Source organism: Notolepis coatsorum (genome assembly GCF_963971535.1).
Source record: "Notolepis coatsorum genome assembly, chromosome: 3".
NCBI classification, from domain to species: domain Eukaryota; kingdom Metazoa; phylum Chordata; class Actinopteri; order Aulopiformes; family Paralepididae; genus Notolepis; species Notolepis coatsorum.
The window spans coordinates 21,597,308-21,615,912 of record NC_140167.1 but is presented as its reverse complement, the minus strand read 5'-3'; the positions used below and the strand labels follow the sequence as shown (position 1 = coordinate 21,615,912).

Here is an 18,605-nt window from a genome sequence, read left to right as displayed (position 1 = left end):
AGACACAGCCACAATGTACAAAGGGATAGCACTAGAACTAGCAAACACTTCCACACAACTCATACAATGCAAGGGGCATTGAGAACATAATAACTAACATTCTCACATAGCAAGTGAGAAAATTAAGAACAACTGTATTTCAGCAAACTGTATTTCTCTCTCTCTCTCTCACTCTCTCTCTCTCTCTCTCCCTCTCTCACACAGCAAGCAATTGTCCGTCATTCTCTCTCACACTCACACACACACACACACACACACACACACACACACACACACACACACACACACACACACACACACACACACACACACACACACACACACACACACACACACACACACACACACACACAATTATTTTGTTACAAAAACTTAATTTCCTGCATTCTGGTGCAGGAATATTTGAATTTTTACCCTTTAAATGCCAGTGTTTGTGATGGGCATCACAAATTATTGTAAAAAAGAAAAGAAAACACATATTCAATACATTTTTGAATGTTTACCCTTTAAATGCCAGTTTGTGTGATGGCATCACAAATTATTGTTAAAAAAAACACAAAAAGTAAAATATTTACAATATATCAAATGCAAAGTAAATTTTTCTGGGGGGGATTATTACAGGCTAGGCATGTGTCAATGATTAGCAGCAACACATATTTTGATGGATTTTTTGTAATGTCAGATTTAACACCAACTCTTTTCAGAAAAGTGCGAGTATTTCATTTTTTATCTGACATTACAAGAAATCTAAAAATAAATGGTTATGATCAAGGCTGAAGTTGAATTAAAGATTTATGACTGTTTAGACTGCAGACTCTGTCACAGTGATCTCCTGGTTGTTCCCCACTTAGATTATCTAACTATCGCGCTGCCGCAACCAGAAACACTGGCCTGGCCTGCTTCTAAGTTCAGTGGCCTGACTGCAAAAAAAAAAAAAAAAAAAAAATTTTTGCTTTTTTGGAAATGTTTTCAAGTACCACCAGCAGTACCACCAAGTACCACTAGTGGTATGCGTACCACAGTTTGAGAACCACTAGTGTCTTATTCTGAGGTGACTTTAGTCTTTAGGATGTCCCCAGTGTCGAGCCGTGCAGTGTCACTGGTTGGAGTGGTACCTTCATCAGATTAGACAACATTGTATCGAATCCGGCTGTCAGCGTTGCCTCCTGCTTGGCCGGCCCTGGCTCAATTGGCAGAGTCAGCGGGAGGGAAGCCAGTGGGTGGGTCCGGGTCGTTGTAAACAGCGACTCCTACAGTTCGGTCGGGGCGCCTGCACAGCGAGGGAAGGATCTGGAGGGAGGTAGTGTGACCTTCCACACGTTACACTCTCCCAGTGAGAGTCCGCGCTGCCAGGTGAAAAGAAGTGGTGGGCTGGGTACACATGTGTCGGAGGAAGCATGTGATAGTCTCCGCCCTCCCAGACCGACGGTAGGGGGTAGAGTGCGCAACGACCAGGAAGCCTGTACGTTAATGCCAAGCAAGCAGTGCAAAAATGCTTCCGCATTCGTCACCGCACGCTAGTGCGGTAAAGCGCCCTTCTTTTCAGACAAATGCTACCGTGCGTGCACCGGCGGCGGCGTGCTCGCTCAGGTGCGTGCGTGCGCCGGCGTGCTCGCGCGAGGTGCCCGCGCATGCGACACGAGCGGAGCTCAATATATATAAGTCACCGCCCCTTATTCAGTATCCAACAAATAGCTCAATTGGCAAGGACACATGGCTGTGGATCCTATGGCTTGTTTGCTGGCGAGTTCGAATCCCATCGAAAATATTTTTTAACGTGATTTTTTTTTAACGTGTATTCTTTCGCCGATTAAGGTTAGGCATTGTTTCGGAGTTGGTTAAGGTTAGAACGGTTAAGTTTAGGCGCTGTTAAGGAGCTGGTTAAGGTTAGAGTTTGTCAAAGAGAATGGCAATATAATTTCTATGGTTAAGGTTAGGCATGGTTAAGGTTTTCGGAGTTGGTTAAGGTTAGAACGGTTAAGTTTAGGCGTTGTTAAGGAGCTGGTTAAGGTTAGAGTTTGTCAAAGAGAATGGCAATAGACAGCCTATTTCCGCGAAAATGAAAGGCGCATTACTGCATGCCACTACGGTAAATTTTTGCACTGCTTGCTTGGCATAAAGCTACACGCGACCAGGAAGGGGATTGGGAATTGGCATAACGACTAACATTGGGAGGGGAGAAAAACGGAAAAAGAAGGGGGGAAAGGATACAACATACACTGAGTGTCGACACAAGCAGAGCTCCATGCATCATCCAGCGTCAGACATCAGTCCAGGTAGAGACGTTTATCTTGCACACGTGGTCACTCTGATCATCAACTTTGTGGACTGATCCAAACCAAGCCAATCAGGTAGTAGCTGTGGCAGCATCCTGAGTGCCACGTCACTGATGGATACATGATCTATCTGGGTGGGAGGTGGCCGGGTGTATTGTATCATGTTTGTGTATTCCAGTGCTTGACCTCTATAGGTTATGTTATGTTATGACATGCTTCAAATGTGAAAGTATATAATTCCTACATCTTTGCTATGTTTTCTATGCAAGATATTTTCCTTCAAAGTAACTAGGGTGATGGGTTCAGATAAATGTAGTGGAGTAAAAAGTACAATATTTCCTTTGAAATGTAGTAGAGGTCAGCTTGACGTGTAGCAAGGTCAGTAAGTCATCCAAGGATGCAGATATGACATTGTCGATAGGCATGCACGCTTGTTAAAATGGGAATTATACAATTTAAATCAAAATGAGCCAAAACATTGAAAATATCCCAGCACAAGACAGAACCTTATTTAGAGCTAGGGCTGACCTTCGATTTTTTTTTGGGATTCGAAGCTTCTGGGCCGAGATTCGATTTTAATTCGAAGCTTCGAGATAAAAAAAAATATATATATATATATATATATATTTTTTTTTGGGACTTGTACAGCACTTTGTTCAACTTTGTCAGTGCTGTAAAGTTTAAACCTTTTTAAATCTTAGACAAACAAAACACTTTGCTTTCATGAAATATTGTAAGCCGTCATTTGAGGCTTTATAAATGCAGCACAATGAACACAAATCTGTCAGTGCAGAGTCCGACCTCATCTTAAACAACAAACAGCACTCATCTTAAATAACAAACAGCATTGCTTGTTGTAGTTAACAAAGAGAGGCAGAGTTGATTTTGCACAAAAAAAATTTAAAATCATATTTTCTTAATTTTTTATAATCGAATTTTATTTTCATATTCTAATCCCATGCCGAAGCTTTTTTTTACGAAGCTTCGAAGTATTTAAGACAGCCCTATTTAGAGCAGACCCTTCAACCCGTAGATAGTTCAGAGGGTTTTCTAGAGGAGCAGCCTTGATGCAAGTCAGTCCCTCAATGAGAGATGCAGATTTTACATCTGAGATCTGGCAAACAGTTCTTAGGGAGGGACAGTTCCTCTGTGTGAATGAATGAATGAATGAATGAAAACTTTATTTAACAGATTGCAGAATGGGTACAATACAGTACGGCTCAATACACACAATTGTTAAGGGGATGCAGACCTGAGAAAGACGTTTGTCTTGTTTCCATCAGGGTCCCCCATTTTCAATTCATATAGACATTTATGACATACACAACATACATGACATTTATGGCATAGGGACATATAGGTATTTAGTACTGATACATTTGTGACATAAACGGTATTCAAATATACAGTACTGTTACCCCTAGATCCTGACAGAGTATATACATATGATGGGGAGGGGACTGTACATTAGGAGGGGGTGGGTGGGTGGGAGAGAAATATACATACGGCGGGGAGGGAATATATACATGCGGTGGGGAGGAGACTGTCTATTAGGAGGTGGTGGGGGTTTTGGGCATTTACGGTGGCCAGTTTCGAATTGCAGCCTCCCGTAGGTGCTCTTTAAGAGCGGTTTTGAATGTGGGTAGGGATTCACATTCCTTTACAGCTTTGGGTAGGGCGTTCCACATTGATGTGGCATAATTGCGAAACATGTTTAGTCCCTTGTTTGAGCCGAATCTGGGTTTAACATGATTTGTGGAGCTCCCTCTGGTGTTGTGATCGTGGTATTCACTGACCTTTGGGAAGTATTTTGACATGTACATGGGTACCTTAGTCGTATAGTGTATCTTGTAGACCAGGCCCATTGCAAGTTGCTGTACTCTGTCGTCTACTCTAAGCCATCCTAGGTTGTCAAAGTGGGCAGGGGTGAGGTGGGTTCTGGGGGTAAGGTCAAGTAGTAGTCTGACCAGTTTGTTTTGTGATGTTTGTAATTTTGTTTTAAGCGCCTTTGAGGTGCTTTGGTACCATGAGGTGCACGCATAGTCGTAGTACCCTTGAATGAGTGCTCCTGCCAAAGTCTTCAGGGTATTCTTGTTTACCAGAGAGGAGATCCGGTAAGTTGTGACTGTCTGATTATCTTTGTTGATTCTGTTGACATCTGATTATGGGAAATGAGGTTAGTGATATCAGTCAGTATCATCCCCTGGATGACTGTACACTGTATATGGGTGTAATTCAATTCCCCAGTAATCCAGTTGTCTCATTGTCTTGGTCTTCTCATACAGGCAATGTGACGTAAGTGAATGAACACATAAATGAAATACCAACATTTGACCACTAGAGGACAGCATGGTCCCACAATATGTACAAAACATTGCCTCCATCTTTCTGCAGACTTTATTGTTATGGTAGGCTAAACTCCATATCCCCATAGACAAGTCTTATTCTGTTCATCACAATGTTATTTCTTCAAAAGGGATGTATATACATGAAAGGGGTGTGAGCATCATAGATGAAAAATAAAGAAAAAAGTCCAACTTGACAAACTCTAGTGCGATTATATAATCATTCATTCCTCATACCTCATATTTATTTATTTTAAGATGCGTTTTTATGGCATTTTCAGCTTTATTGTGGATAGGACAGTCAGAGAGGAAATTGGGTGAAACGATGGGGGAAGACATGCAACACAAGTCCTGGGCCGGATTCGAACCCAGGAAGTTTGCGAGTACGCTGCAAGCGCAGCTACGTGGGGCGCCCCACAAAAGGAATGTTTGATTAAATCCCAGACTGTCGCCACACCCATGTGAACATGATAACTCCAATAGCTTTCATTCTAATCTTTTCAAATTTGCGGTGCACATTCATGACCCCTAGAGAACCCTATTGATCTTGGTGACCCCATGACCTTTCCTCTAGCGCCATCATCAGGCCAAGCTTTACATTTTCACGTTAGTGTATCTTCTGGTCCAACAGTCATGAAACTGATATCCGGAGATGCCTAGCCTGTTTACCTGATTCTCAACAAACTTGCTGTGTGGAATCTGGGAAGTAACATCTTCAAATGCGTCATTTAGATAATTGATAGGCCAAACCATATGACCCCCAGATTGGAAAAAACGCATCTAAACAGGAAGTGATTCGTTGTCTGATTTCCACCAAACTTGACAAATATAAACATATTTGGAGGCCTGTGAAGTTCTGAATCATCTGGCCTCATGGTGGTGCTGTTCTCATAAAACCTACAAATATTTCTACTTCACTGGCAGCTCATGTCTTGTTAATTAGAAGACATGGCATTGGGCACAAAAATGACTTTTCATAAATTACATTTCTGTATTTCCCATGAATTAAGTTTCTGTAGGCTACTTTCCAACAATTCAGCCTCTGTTCTTTCCATGAATTAAGTTTCTGTACTTTCCCAGTTTGTTTCATTTCATCATCATGTGTGACTCTATGAAAGACTATCATAAGGAATACCAGTATTTATCTAGCAGTGGATGACAACTCATCTAAAAATGTCCTACTGTAATGCATCTCATGAAGCAGGCAGAGGGCCAGTAATTCTTCAGCTAAACTATTCTAACTCTATAATTACCACCTCTTTTCTAACTCTATAATTCTCCTAGTTCCTCCCAAAACGATTCACATCCATTGAACAGAGTGAAGACGGAGGCTTCATGACAGAGCAGGCAGGGAAGGGTAACTAAATAATTTTACTCAAGCACTGTAGACTACTTGGTAAAAATATATAGAATAAGGAGGAATAAAGAAAGATATACTTGATGAAGCCATTGGGGCAACCCGGGCAACAATAACTGGACCACCAACCCTGTTACCTTGCAGGGATATTTCACTTTAGTAGAAGTTTCAGCATTCTTACCTCTATGTAAGTGTATCTACACATCTATGTAGTGTTGACCAAGGTGGTGGATGTCTCGGGGTGTTGGCCAAGATTGCAGTGACTGTTCTACCCCCACATGTGCACCATTGAGGTCATGGATCAGCTTCATACCGTCTTGTGTCTGACCTACAACGTCTAAAGTTTAAACCATGCCTGTGGTTTAGGCGTTGAGTTCATTGCTGGGTTAAGTACTTCTATTCTATTCACATATGCTTACTACATGTTGCTATGTCCGCCCATCACAAAAACGCCTGTCCCCCTGTGAGTGGATGTCTCGTGGTGATGACTGGAGGACGTCCCGACGTGATGATGCGATCCTCTCTACGCCGCCCCCATACCTCAAATGGATCCGTCATCAGCTCTATTTTCAATCTTTCAAAATGTTCTTATGTAGCGCAGTTGCTATTGCATGTACTTATTTGTGTTTCATTACACTTATATGTACATGCTGCTGACTAACTGTTTCGCCTGTTTCATAGCAACACATACTATCACCAACATCTAAGAAGGGAGATCCCCCCTTGAATGGCCCTTCTAAGGTTTCTCCCCTCCACATTGCCTGTGGTGCTTTTTTCTTTTTTTTTTTTGATCCACTTTTTCTCCCATTTTCTATATTTTTCTCCCATCCCAATTTCGTATCATCCAATTCAACCCTCCCCTGTCACGAACGCTGTTTCTTGCCTCCCACAAGCCGGCTGCAATGTGGACTAAGTCATACATAGCACAAGTCCCCTCCGGTACTTGAGGTAACAGCAGTCGCATCTTTTCACCTGCGCAGCTCGACCTCTCAGTGTCGAGGAGTAACGCGTGGGAGGCTCACGCTGCCCCCGACACTTCCTGATTCTACTGCGCAGGCGCACCAACCGACTTGTAGGAGTCGCTTGTTCACAACGTTCGATCCCCACCCTTCAGTTTTCCCTCCCCGTACTGTGGTGCTTTTTTCTTATTGCTAGGTTTTTTGTGAGTTTTTCCTTACCTTTGCATGGGGTATGTCTGAGAGTGTTGCATTAATTATATTTATTTATTTTACATTTAATTTTGGATTTCCTGGTGTTTTTGTTTTGTTCTTGATTTATTGTGATGTTTCTTCTTGACTTGTTTAAAGAAGACGTGTCCGGCCCATGGGGACATTAACGTGTGTTGTCAGGCCTTACAAATACATTTGATCTACAGTACAAGTAAGTTAGTGACCACTGCTGTCCCTGTTGTCTCCTGTTAACACCACCATTCCTCCCAGGTGTCAGGCTCCTCATTCACTTCCATTCATTTTGGGGACCTGGTCTAAATATCATACTACTGACTTTAGATTGAGGTAAGGCTGCTGACTTTTAAAGTGCTGCTGATTCTACTAAAGTGAAATATCCCTTTAACTTATTCACATCCTGTAAGCTCTGGACACTGTCTCTAAAGGAATATATTAGCCTTTAAAATCTGTACATCTGTAAAGTAAGTGTTCCTTTAATAATCCCCTTGGGGAAATTCAGGTGGCATAGCAGCATGGGGGAGAGAAGGTAAAGACAGGAAAAATATAATAGTAATAAGCCCCTTATTCTTCAAATCAGCAGTATTGTTTGTTTAAGAGTGTACTCTCATATATCAGTATGTCCAAAGCATGTAATGCCATTGTTTTCATAGGCCAGTATCCTTCAGAGATCAATATTTGAGATCCAAGCATGTGCGTTTTTCAGGAAAGTCGGACTCAATTTCAGCCTTGTAAATTATACTCTGGCTGAGTCAGGAGTTACTGCAATATAATAGTATCAAGTGAATGTGCTGAGGCTGGCTATCATTACACTCAAAAATATCCATCCAGTAGACGTATATTTAGTATATAGTTTTTATCACTAGGACTTCTAAAAACATTCACTAAATAATTGAGATGCATTGTACCGCAGGGTATAGCATGCAAGAAGTTTTATGGGTTTTCAGATATCAGTATTGAAACAAATGTATAATTTCAGACACACACACTCAAATATTCCACATGAGAGACCAGCACAGATCCATAAGGTTAATGAGGCATGCAACAATATAGAAAACTTGCGGATCTTGAATCTCTCTTCTACTCTGCAAGTGTCTGGTTCCTCTACGGTACATCGGTAGCAGCTCATATCAAATCGATTTCTACCTCCAGATCCGATTGCAGCCACAGAGGTTAAGCCACACAGCCCGCTTGCCCAGATTTTGACCTTGAGTCTTTCTTTTTTCATTTGGGAAGTGTGTGTGATCTACCATTCTGAGATCGCAAAACCCGTAGTAATAATGAGTCTTTCAGATGAAAAAAAGGGACATGCCCGTCTATAATCCTTCCATTCGAGTCCAACATGTGTTATGTGCTGAGTATGCAAAAGGGCTGTGAACACTGTAAGGGTAATTAAAGATAAATTGATTTCAGCTGGTGAAAGCTGATGGGGCTCCTGGGGCAGTAGTAGAAGTCCAACGCTGCTTGCCTCTTCTCCCCTGTAGGAGAAGGATTATTACTATATTTGTTAAATTTATCAATTAAGGATAGCTATCTGAGAATTCAGAGTATTGGGGTTCCCTGACTGGCCATGTATTAGGAAGATTATACCACTGGGAGGGACCCAAAGAAGGGGGAGTCCCTAAAACAGCAATTGTGAACTTTCTCACTGGACAGAAAGTGAATGGCCGAATGTCTACATCACTTTTCTAGTACTATTACTACTCAAAGCACTTTACAATAGAATCATGTGGTGGACCCTTGCAGTGTTAGTGCCATGCTCAGAGGGCCAGGTTACACAGGAACTCCCCCCCCCTGGCCCTACCGGACCAGCGTCTCACCATGAAGAGGTACAAGAGTCTGCCAAATCCTCCTTGGATGTAGTCAGACAGAAGGGTTTCATTAATGTAATGAATTAATTCATTAGCTGAATCTGAAAAACAATCACTCACTATGCTCACATTTACAGCACATGCACATTCGGGTCAAAAAGTAGCTAAAACTTTCAATCTAAAAGATGATTCAGAAATGTTCACAATAGTATGGTTTTGAAACCAAAGCTTTGGGAGTGATATTCTATTGGTTGAGTGTTTGTGTATTCCACCTCTTTAATAATGTATGATAACGGCATCCTATTATGGGGTTTATGTTGGGGATTGACTTGGGAATGTGTTTGTGTGTACTGTGTAATTATGCATGTAATTAATAGGCTGTTCTGTGGGGGGTGACCACGTGAGGTTGTCCTCCGCCAGCAGCAGGCTGCGGCCGACTTGAGTCCAGGCCAATGGACTTCTGAATTGCTGGGCATGAGTCAAATCATAATTGTGTTGCTGTTAAAACTGCTGAGTATCACAAAACATGGGTAAACACTATCACAACAGTAAAGCACACGTATGCTAGCTGGTATACCAAACCGCTCAACCGCATAGGACGAGGTTGGATGAAAATACCCTAGGCCAAATTACTTTGTCATTACACTACCTTGGAAGTTGCAATATTCAGTCGATTGTTTGGAAAGTTTATAAAGCAATGTTTATAATCCCAGTACTGCAGGTGGCTTTTCCTCAAACGGAGCTACGCAATCAGACACGTGATTGCATTTGCAGGTGACTGGCCATGCAAATTAGGTGACCACCAGGTCACTTCGATTATGGAAGCCCATAGGAACCCTCATTTTGTCATGGCAGGTCGCGTCTATACTTTTACCAACAAACTTCCAGTTCCGCGTTCGCGTTCTGCAATCTGATTGGCCACTGACGTTTCTGGTCATGTGACATGTGCGCCAATCGCGTGACGCCTGTTTCTGCGCCTATTTCCGCCTCTAACAGCCTGCAAACTACCTAACGCCTAGTTATATCACTGGTTAAGCTTAGGCGACTCTTTCGAAGTTGGTTAAGGTTAGAGTTTGGAATCAGGGCTGGTGTTCTATCGCCCTGCTCTAAGACAAACTCTAACCTTAACCAACTTTGAAAGAGTGCCTAAGCTTAACCAGTGATAGAAACAGGCGTCACACGATTGGCGCAGATGTCACATGACCAGAAACGTCAGTGGCCAATCAGATCGCGGAAAAATGCAAGTTAGTTGGTAAAAGTATTGACGCTGGCAGGTCACCTGAAAATGTAACCAGGTGTCAGATTACTGTATCTCAGTTTGACGAAAAGATTATAAACATTGCACTTTACAAATGAGCAACTTGCGACCAAGGTAGTGGTCGAACACCTGTTTTCTGGCCTATGGTATATTCACCAAACTTCGTCCTATGCAGTTAATAATAATAATAATAATAATAATAATAATAATAATAATAATAATAATAATAATAATAATAATAATAATAATAATAATAATAATAATAATAATAATAATAAACTTTATTTGTATAGCACCTTTCATACAAGAATTGCAGCTCAAAGTGCTTCACAGCAGTAAAAAAAGAAAAAAGACAGGCATAAAATGAGCACAAAATTGGCAGATTAAGAGCAATGCATAAAGTGCTGACATAGAATAAGCATAAAATAGATGGCAGCGAAATAGACAAAGTCAAGGTAAGGCATAGAAGATTAAATCAGTTTTTCAGTTGAGCATAGTAGCGATAGGGTACACAGTAGTGTTAGGGTATACCAGCTGACTGTATGCCTTTTAGATAGTTGATTATTGCAGTTGAAATGTAAGTTTTAGTCTACACTCCAATACTGAGGTGCACCTTTACAGAGACTGTTGGCTGTATGAGTTAGTACTATACATGCCTGTGGAATTAGTTATGATGACATTGTAATACAATCCTAATGCATCACACTGCTGACGGGGACTTTTAGCAATAGAGAAATGGAGAGAATTAGAACAATGTGCCATATATAATATCACACGACTTTGAACATCCAGGAAAGGGCACGGGAGGAGGGACGGTAACATGAAGGGTCATCGTAACCCGGACTGCTGATGCCAACAGTTATTTAACGGTTTGAGCCGCGGGGCGACTTAGCATTGCCTGACAGCTTGCTGCGAAAACGGATTCATTTCAAAATACTTTGATGTCAGCAGGTCATTGAGATTCAGCTGAGGGGAGAAAAAATATATATATATTTATTTCTATCTCATAGATCCTACACCTAAAACTAGTGGTCTGCATCATCACAACATCAATTTATATAAAAAGAAAACTGCTGGATGAAGATTATCTGGCACACAGAAATCAACGTTATCTCTGGCCTTTTCTCTTTGGTCGGCACATTCTTATCTTCAGAGAGATAACACTGACTACATCAATAGACCAAGCTGATAGTGGAGACCCACGGTAATGATGGAGAGTTGGAAGAGCGTTGCAGCAGTGACATGGTTGCAAATGTATACAGACTCAGAGCCAATAAACATGATCTAGACTGTTTTTGGAGTAACTTTGAATTCCTGCTCTATTCTTTTCACCAGTTATTTTTGGACCATGTCAAAATATACATACACATACATTCATACATTCCGGCTGTAAGCTAGCCTAGCTTAGCACAAATGAATGGAATCCCTATTATGCGGACCGCTAGCTGTTGGGCCAAAAACACCTGATAGGAAAGTGGTATATCTGCTTGTCTGACTCTGGAGAGAACATTTCCCATAATGTTGGTTCCTTTTAAGGACCACATCTTGCAGTGTTCATTTGTGAATTCAGCTAATGTAACCTTTGTTTAACCACACAGTTTTTTTTTTACAACTTTCCTTTATACACAAGTGACAAAGACAAACAATGTCCCCCCTAAACCCACACCCCTCCCAACAGCAATCCAAACAAACAAAAAAAGAATTATGTCTATACTTACTCTTAATACCATTCTTGTCTCAAAGATGATATTTATGTATATAATTCTTTAAGAAACTATTGTTGTCTTATGTTAGGATATATCTTCACTTGCATTGCCAACAAATGTAATACAAGTTTCCAGATTTCCTCAAACACATTTAGTCTATTTTTCAATATGTATCGCTAATACCAACATGATTCCATTAATTTAATCCATTCTTTAATATTAAGGTATATTTGTTTTCTTCCAATAAAGAGCAATAAGCTGCTTGGCTGACAAGATACACATCTGTATGTGTATATTCCTTCTTCCTTAGTTTGAAGGGTATACATCTGGTGCTACATAGATATGCATGAGCCAATAATTCTTAATTCTTATTATTTTATATTTGCATTTACATTGACATACTAGAGCTTTCTGGGGGGGGGGGGGGATTTAGATTATAACAAATAGCAAATAGTGGAACAACATTCAGGAAATAATGGACACAAGAAGTAACTTTGAAATACAGTGAAATATCTTATCAATAGCCAAATATCTTACTGTAAATGTTGGACCATACTATAATCAGAGTAGCAATATCATGCTTGAATCACTCTGACCTGTGGTGCAAGATCATCATCTCTAGGACTATCTTGAACATTTACAGTCTACATCTCTGCTTTCGCTTTCTTTTAATCGATGCGTTCAATGCTATCTCATTGCAGTGAAGCATGACTTTAACGCCAATCTGAACCTTGGCTTATGTGGTCAAATGTTTTTCTGCCACAAAACCATACCTCCTCTATACTGTCGATATATGACGTGTCTCGGAGGAAGAAGAGGCGAGGATGTTGCCCTTGGCATCACTGATCTATTTTAAACGTCTCAATTGTGAACAAGGTGGTAAAAGGGGGAAATGTACATGCTCTAATGGAGGAGGCCAGCAAACAAGTGGCTGTTTGGAGGGGTATCAGTCAGTGGAGTATTACAGTTTTGGAGGGGTATCGCTCAGAGGAAGGGTATCACTCAGTGGAGTATCGCTGTTTGGAGGGGTATCGCTCAGAGGAAGGGTATCACTCAGTCGAGTATCGCTGTTTGGAGGGGTATCGCCCAGTGGAAGGGTATCGCTCTTTGGAGTATCGCTCTTTGGACTATCAGTCTTTGGACTATCACTCTTTGGACTATCACTCTTTGGACTATCACTCTTTGGACTATCGTTCTTTGGACTATCGTTCCAGAAGGGTATCACTGAGTGGAGGGGTATCGTTCAGTGGAGTATTGCTCTTTGGAGGGGTATCACTCAGTGGACTCAGGTGAAAAGCTGAGTCATGGAGTATAACGTGATGAGGAAACATGCATGCATTGTGTGCTTTGCCCCACGATCAAGGTTCATTACGTGAATCTGTTTAGAACCTATGCGCCTTTTTGTTACAAGCCCCTCCCACTGCCATGCCCCCTTTGTTGCCAACAGTTAATCAGCTGTCCTTTGGGTCATGAGTCTGTGAATCCATTTCGACGTTATGTGCCTTTTTGCGACAGGCCACTCCTGTTGCCATGTCCCCTTTTATCAAAATGTCACCCACCTAGGGGCGAAAGCTGTGGCCACTAGAGGGTAGGGACTTTTGTGGACGGAATGACCTACAATATAAATCTAAAAACAAGAACAGCATCAGTTTTTAAAGTATGCCCTTTTTTGTTTTACTCAGGTCAACCTTGATACATTTTGCGGCTCAGCATTTCACCTGAACCTAGCTTAACATGGTCATACCGGTAACGTCTGTGTCAATGTCACAGCTTCCAATGCCACTGCTTCTGGATGAGTTACCAGAGATGAAGGAGTGCGGTAGACTGGAGCCCAGAAACATCATTTCTCCCTTGCAGCGAAGGGTGTCATTATTACATGGCTCAAGGTGTACAGGTTTTTGCTTCTGGTAGAACTTTGAGAACTGGTTGAAAATGTTTGTGACGGGCAGCGCCACTATGAGCAGCCCGCAGATGATGCACAGGGTTCCTACCAACTTCCCAGCTAACGTCACGGGACACGTGTCCCCGTAGCCCACCGTGGTCATGCTGATGGTGGCCCACCACCAGCCCACTGGGATTGACTGAATCTGGGAGTCCGGAGACTCATTCTCCGCGGAGTAGATGAGAACGGAGAAGATGGACACGCCCACGGACAGGAAGAGCATAAGTTGCCCTACCTCGTGGTAGCTGTGTCTAAGGGTGGCACCGAGAGAGCGAAGTCCTGCGGAGTGTCGAGCCAGCTTTAGTACACGCAACATCCGCATCAGACGCAAAACCTGTAGCACTTTGCCGACATTCTCCAGTTCTGCACTCTCCCCGTCGCTCACCAACTCCAAGGCCAATGTGGCATAGAAGGGCACAATGGAGAGCAAGTCGATGATGTTGAGAGGGCTGCACAAGAACTTCCTGGCCGAAGGTGCCACCGCCAAACGTACAAGAAACTCCCCAGAAAACCAGAAGATGCAGATGCTCTCAAAGACCGCCAGCACCGGGTCTTCGATCTCCTGGTCGTTGAGGTCCACCTGGTGGAAGTCTGGCATGCTGTGGATACACATTGCCACGATGGAGATAAGGACCATACTCAGCGAGGCCAGAGCCATCATCTTAGCCGAGGATGAGTAACCCGGGTTCTCGAGTTGCAACCAAATATTCTTGCGGACGTCCGCACACCAGGAGCCTTCGAACATCTCCAAGTCCTTCTCCTCGGCCGACAGCTGCCCGAGAGATGAGTCAGAGCCGTGCAGCTCGTCGCTTTTCTGCTCCCAGTCGCCGTCCTCTGCACACTGGTTCAGCTCGCGGAATCGGTTGCGGCAGCACGAGTCCAGGTGGCGCTCCTTGATGCCCCAATATTCGATGATCTCTTGACGGAAAGAGACCACACACAAGCCCTCTATCAGGTGGAGTTTGCCCGTGTGATAGAAGTTGAGAACGTAGGAGAAAAAGCATGGGTTTCGGTCAAAGTAGTACTCCATGTCAGAGGGGCTGAAATCATCGCAGAGCTCCAGGATGGCCTCGTTGGAGCTACAGCACAGCAGACGTCCTAGGCGCGTCTGTGGAAAACGCTGAAGAACATCATGCTCCACGCTCTGCTTGAGACCCCCCACATTGAGGTTCATGAAACAACCATCCATGCGTTGGCTGCGAAGGATCTGTCCGTACATCATGACGGGAGCTGCGGTTTGGGATTACTGCAAACTTACCATCTGCTCAACCCAAACTCAAAGCTTTCTGAGGTTTTCTTTACCTGCACACGAGAAGAATGGAATTAGCACACCCTTGAAGGCATTTGCAAACTCAATCAAACAAACAGTTATGTACCGAGCTATGCATGAATGGAATTCACTCCCTTGACATATCGCACATGAAAACTGTAAAATACGATTAAAAAAATTATATAAAAACAGCAAGGGATATTTTAACAAATGACATTTTTTCATTTTTCAAATGTGATTGTAAAGGTGAGTTACAATTATGAGGTAAAATGCTCTGTATTGAGACTTATGTAGTGCAACAACATCATTATGTTATAAACATAACATTTGAATTAGCTGTTAAATTATGCACGTATGAACATAATGCGTGGGTGTAACAGAGGCAACTCGCCCCTGCCACGAATTCGACCATGCCTTGAGTGGGAGTCAAACCCCAGGCGTCCGCACTGCGGGCGACATCACAAACCGCTGCGCTAAGAAAGGAATTCCCTCCTAAGCGCTCAGTTTGGATGCCTCTGGGGAGTGAGTTTTACACCCGTTACATTCACCCCCCCTAAACTCACACCACCCAAGGCATCCGGGTCTACGGCACCAGTGTAACAGAGGCAACTCGCCCCTGCCACGAATTCGACCATGCCTTGAGTGGGAGTCGAACCCCAGGCGTCCGCACTGCGGGCGACATCACAAACCGCTGCGCCAAGAAAGGAATTCCCTCCTAAGCGCTCAGTTTGGATGCCTCTGGGGAGTGAGTTTTACACCCGTTACATGGGCATATAGTTGTGTACAGTTAAGTATTCTCAGCTATTTCACATAGTTGATGATTGTATATAGGATTATTGTATATTGGAGCTTGTCTTGTCTCTGTGTGTGTGTGTGTGCGTGTACTAGTCCTTTGTCCTGTTTACTTGTATGTTTTATGTTATGATGTAAGTATTATGTCTGTGTGTGTGTATTAGTCCTTTGTCCTGTTTACTTGTATGTTATATGTTATGATGTATAAGTATTATGTTGCACGGTCACAATGTAATTCTTTTTGAGGACCCTGGGAAGAATAGCTACTGCAATGCTGTAGCTAATTGGGAGTCCTAATAAACTAAACCCTATAATGTAATGGTGAAATGACAACCATATGTGCCATGGTACCATATACCATTGTGCATGGTATAATCCAATTTAAACCATGGTACCAATCTTAAAGTGCCATTGTTTTTTGGTCAAAACGATGGCATTTCTATTTCTTTTTCCTTTCTTTTTTTAAATGTACATTACTCATCAGGTACAATACAAAAAGAGAAACCTATACCATCAATCTAAATAAAATGAACACACAATTGGCTTATAAGTAAAATATAAGACCAGACGCAGTAATGGCACAAAATTGTAAATAGGCTTCTCTATACTAAAAATTACCTTTAAGTGGCTGGGTGGACATATTAGCTTGTGTTTAGTCATTGTTTTGCGTTATTGGCAACACAAATCTATTAGAACCGAACCAAATGGGACAAAAAGTCTACAATAGGTTGAATTAAATACAAATAGGTTTGCTCTGGTTATCAGTGTTTTTAGAACTAAAAACTATTCGGATCATCTACAGCTGAATCATACAGTATCGTGACAATCTAAAAGCTGGAAAGAAATGTATAGCTACAGAATGACATTTCCAACTCAAACTCACAAACGGAACCTGAAAAGTGATTCCAGAGACGTACCTGTGATGATGCTTTTGGGAGCAGGTCCAGTTGACTTTGTCCCGCCTGAACCCTGCGGCTGCCATGCGGTTTGTTATGAAGTCAGCTGTAATAATACAGCAGCAGGGCAACCGAAGCCAACACATGTGGCAACCCCGAGAACACGAGACAAACGGTAGCATAATAAGTAGTATCAAGAAGTTGTAATTTAAACTAAAATTGCAGCATACTTTTGGCAATGCTGTTCAACAAAGTTGCCCAGTGCACGCACCACCACCTTTATACATGTAGAACACGGGCGGTTTGAGTTTTGTTTTTGCTACCAAAGGTGTGTGTGTGACAGTGTCTGGACTGTCTGCTCATTTAGAATGCGCCATATTTATGATCGGTAAATATTTTATGATTGCTGACCGGACTGCTTAAGTGCTGACATTAATTTTCTTATTCTATTACTTGCCTGAATGTGGGCTTTAGTCTGTTCTCTGTTGCCGTTCCCGAGTCCAGCAAATATGCGCATAGATATCGCATTCGTTATAAATTATAGCATAGTTGTTTGTGAATGGTTTTCTAACTCCGGTGGCTTTATAATGCTTTGTGATACCAATTACTAACAGTAGGTGGCAGAAAATGGCTGCATTCGATACAGCGCCATATTTGGATAGTGCATAATGTGGTTCAGATGAGGTTGGTACAGAGGAGAGGACTCGTTGTTTAGAAACTTTAGATAAGAAAATATTCAATGATAGTATTAGTTGATTCCTTATACACTATGCTTAATTTCTTATTCTTTTTTCATTAAAAGGAGGGGTTCATCTTTTCTTTTTTAACACAGGTCCTATTGATTGATTGATTGATTGATTGAAAACTTTATTAACAGATTGCAGAATGGGTACAGTACAGTACAGCTCAATACATACAATTGTTAAGGGGATGCAGACCAGAGAAAGACGTTTGTCTTGTTTACATCAGGGTCCCCCATTTTCAATTCATCGACAGTACTGCTACATCTATACATTTATGACATACCAGATTTGCAAATACAGTACTGTTTGTGATACGAAAAGAGTCCAGAAAAAAAAGAGTATATACATTTGACGTAGAAACTGTACATTGGAGGAGGTTTGGTAGGTGGGGGGGACTGTACATTGGAGTTGGTTGGGTGGGGGGGTTGGTAGGAGGGGTGAGTGGGGGACACTGTACAACTATACAAGCAAAACTGTACATTGGAATATTGACAAGACCATACTTGGTGATTTACTGTACATTGGAGGGGGTTGTGTTAGGACATTTGCAGGGGCCAGTTTCGAATTGCAGTCTCCCGTAGGTGTTTTTTTAGAGTGTTTTTGAAAGTGGGTAGTGATTCACATTCCTTTACAGCTTTGGGTAGGGCGTTCCACATTGATGTGGCATAATTGCGAAATGTGTTTAGTCCCTTGTTTGAGCCGAATCTGGGTTTAACATGATTTGTGGAGCTCCCTCTGGTGTTGTATTTAAACTGTCTGGCATGATATTGAGTATATAATTTCACTGTTCGCTTTAGTATTGAGTGATCCATGCACTGGGCCGCATCCTCTCACCAGGATCCAATACAATGGGGCAAGTGTTTAGTCTTCAAACACTGATACTTTTCCAAAACAGGAAGGTTACAGTATAATCAGATGTGTCTTTATTATGTTCTACTGAGGAAATGGTTGCAAACCATATTCAAGTCAAGTCAAGAGTTTTATTTGTCACGGCATACGAGTATACAATGAAATGCGGGTGGTCT

The 18,605-nt window shown here is 42.1% G+C and overlaps 1 protein-coding gene across 1 annotated transcript in view; it reads right to left on the bottom strand.

Moving 5' to 3' along the window:
- Nucleotides 1-15,101, bottom strand: part of LOC311225727 (delayed-rectifier potassium channel regulatory subunit KCNS3-like) — a gene marked incomplete at both ends in the record, with an annotated part of 30,863 nt that extends 15,762 nt beyond the window's left edge. Inside the window, one exon of the mRNA XM_084311121.1 lies at nt 13,682-15,101. Within this exon, the coding sequence (XP_084167247.1) occupies nt 13,682-15,101 (1,420 nt within the window). The remainder of the gene's footprint in view (nt 1-13,681) is intronic.
- Between the last annotated feature and the right edge of the window lie 3,504 nt (nt 15,102-18,605).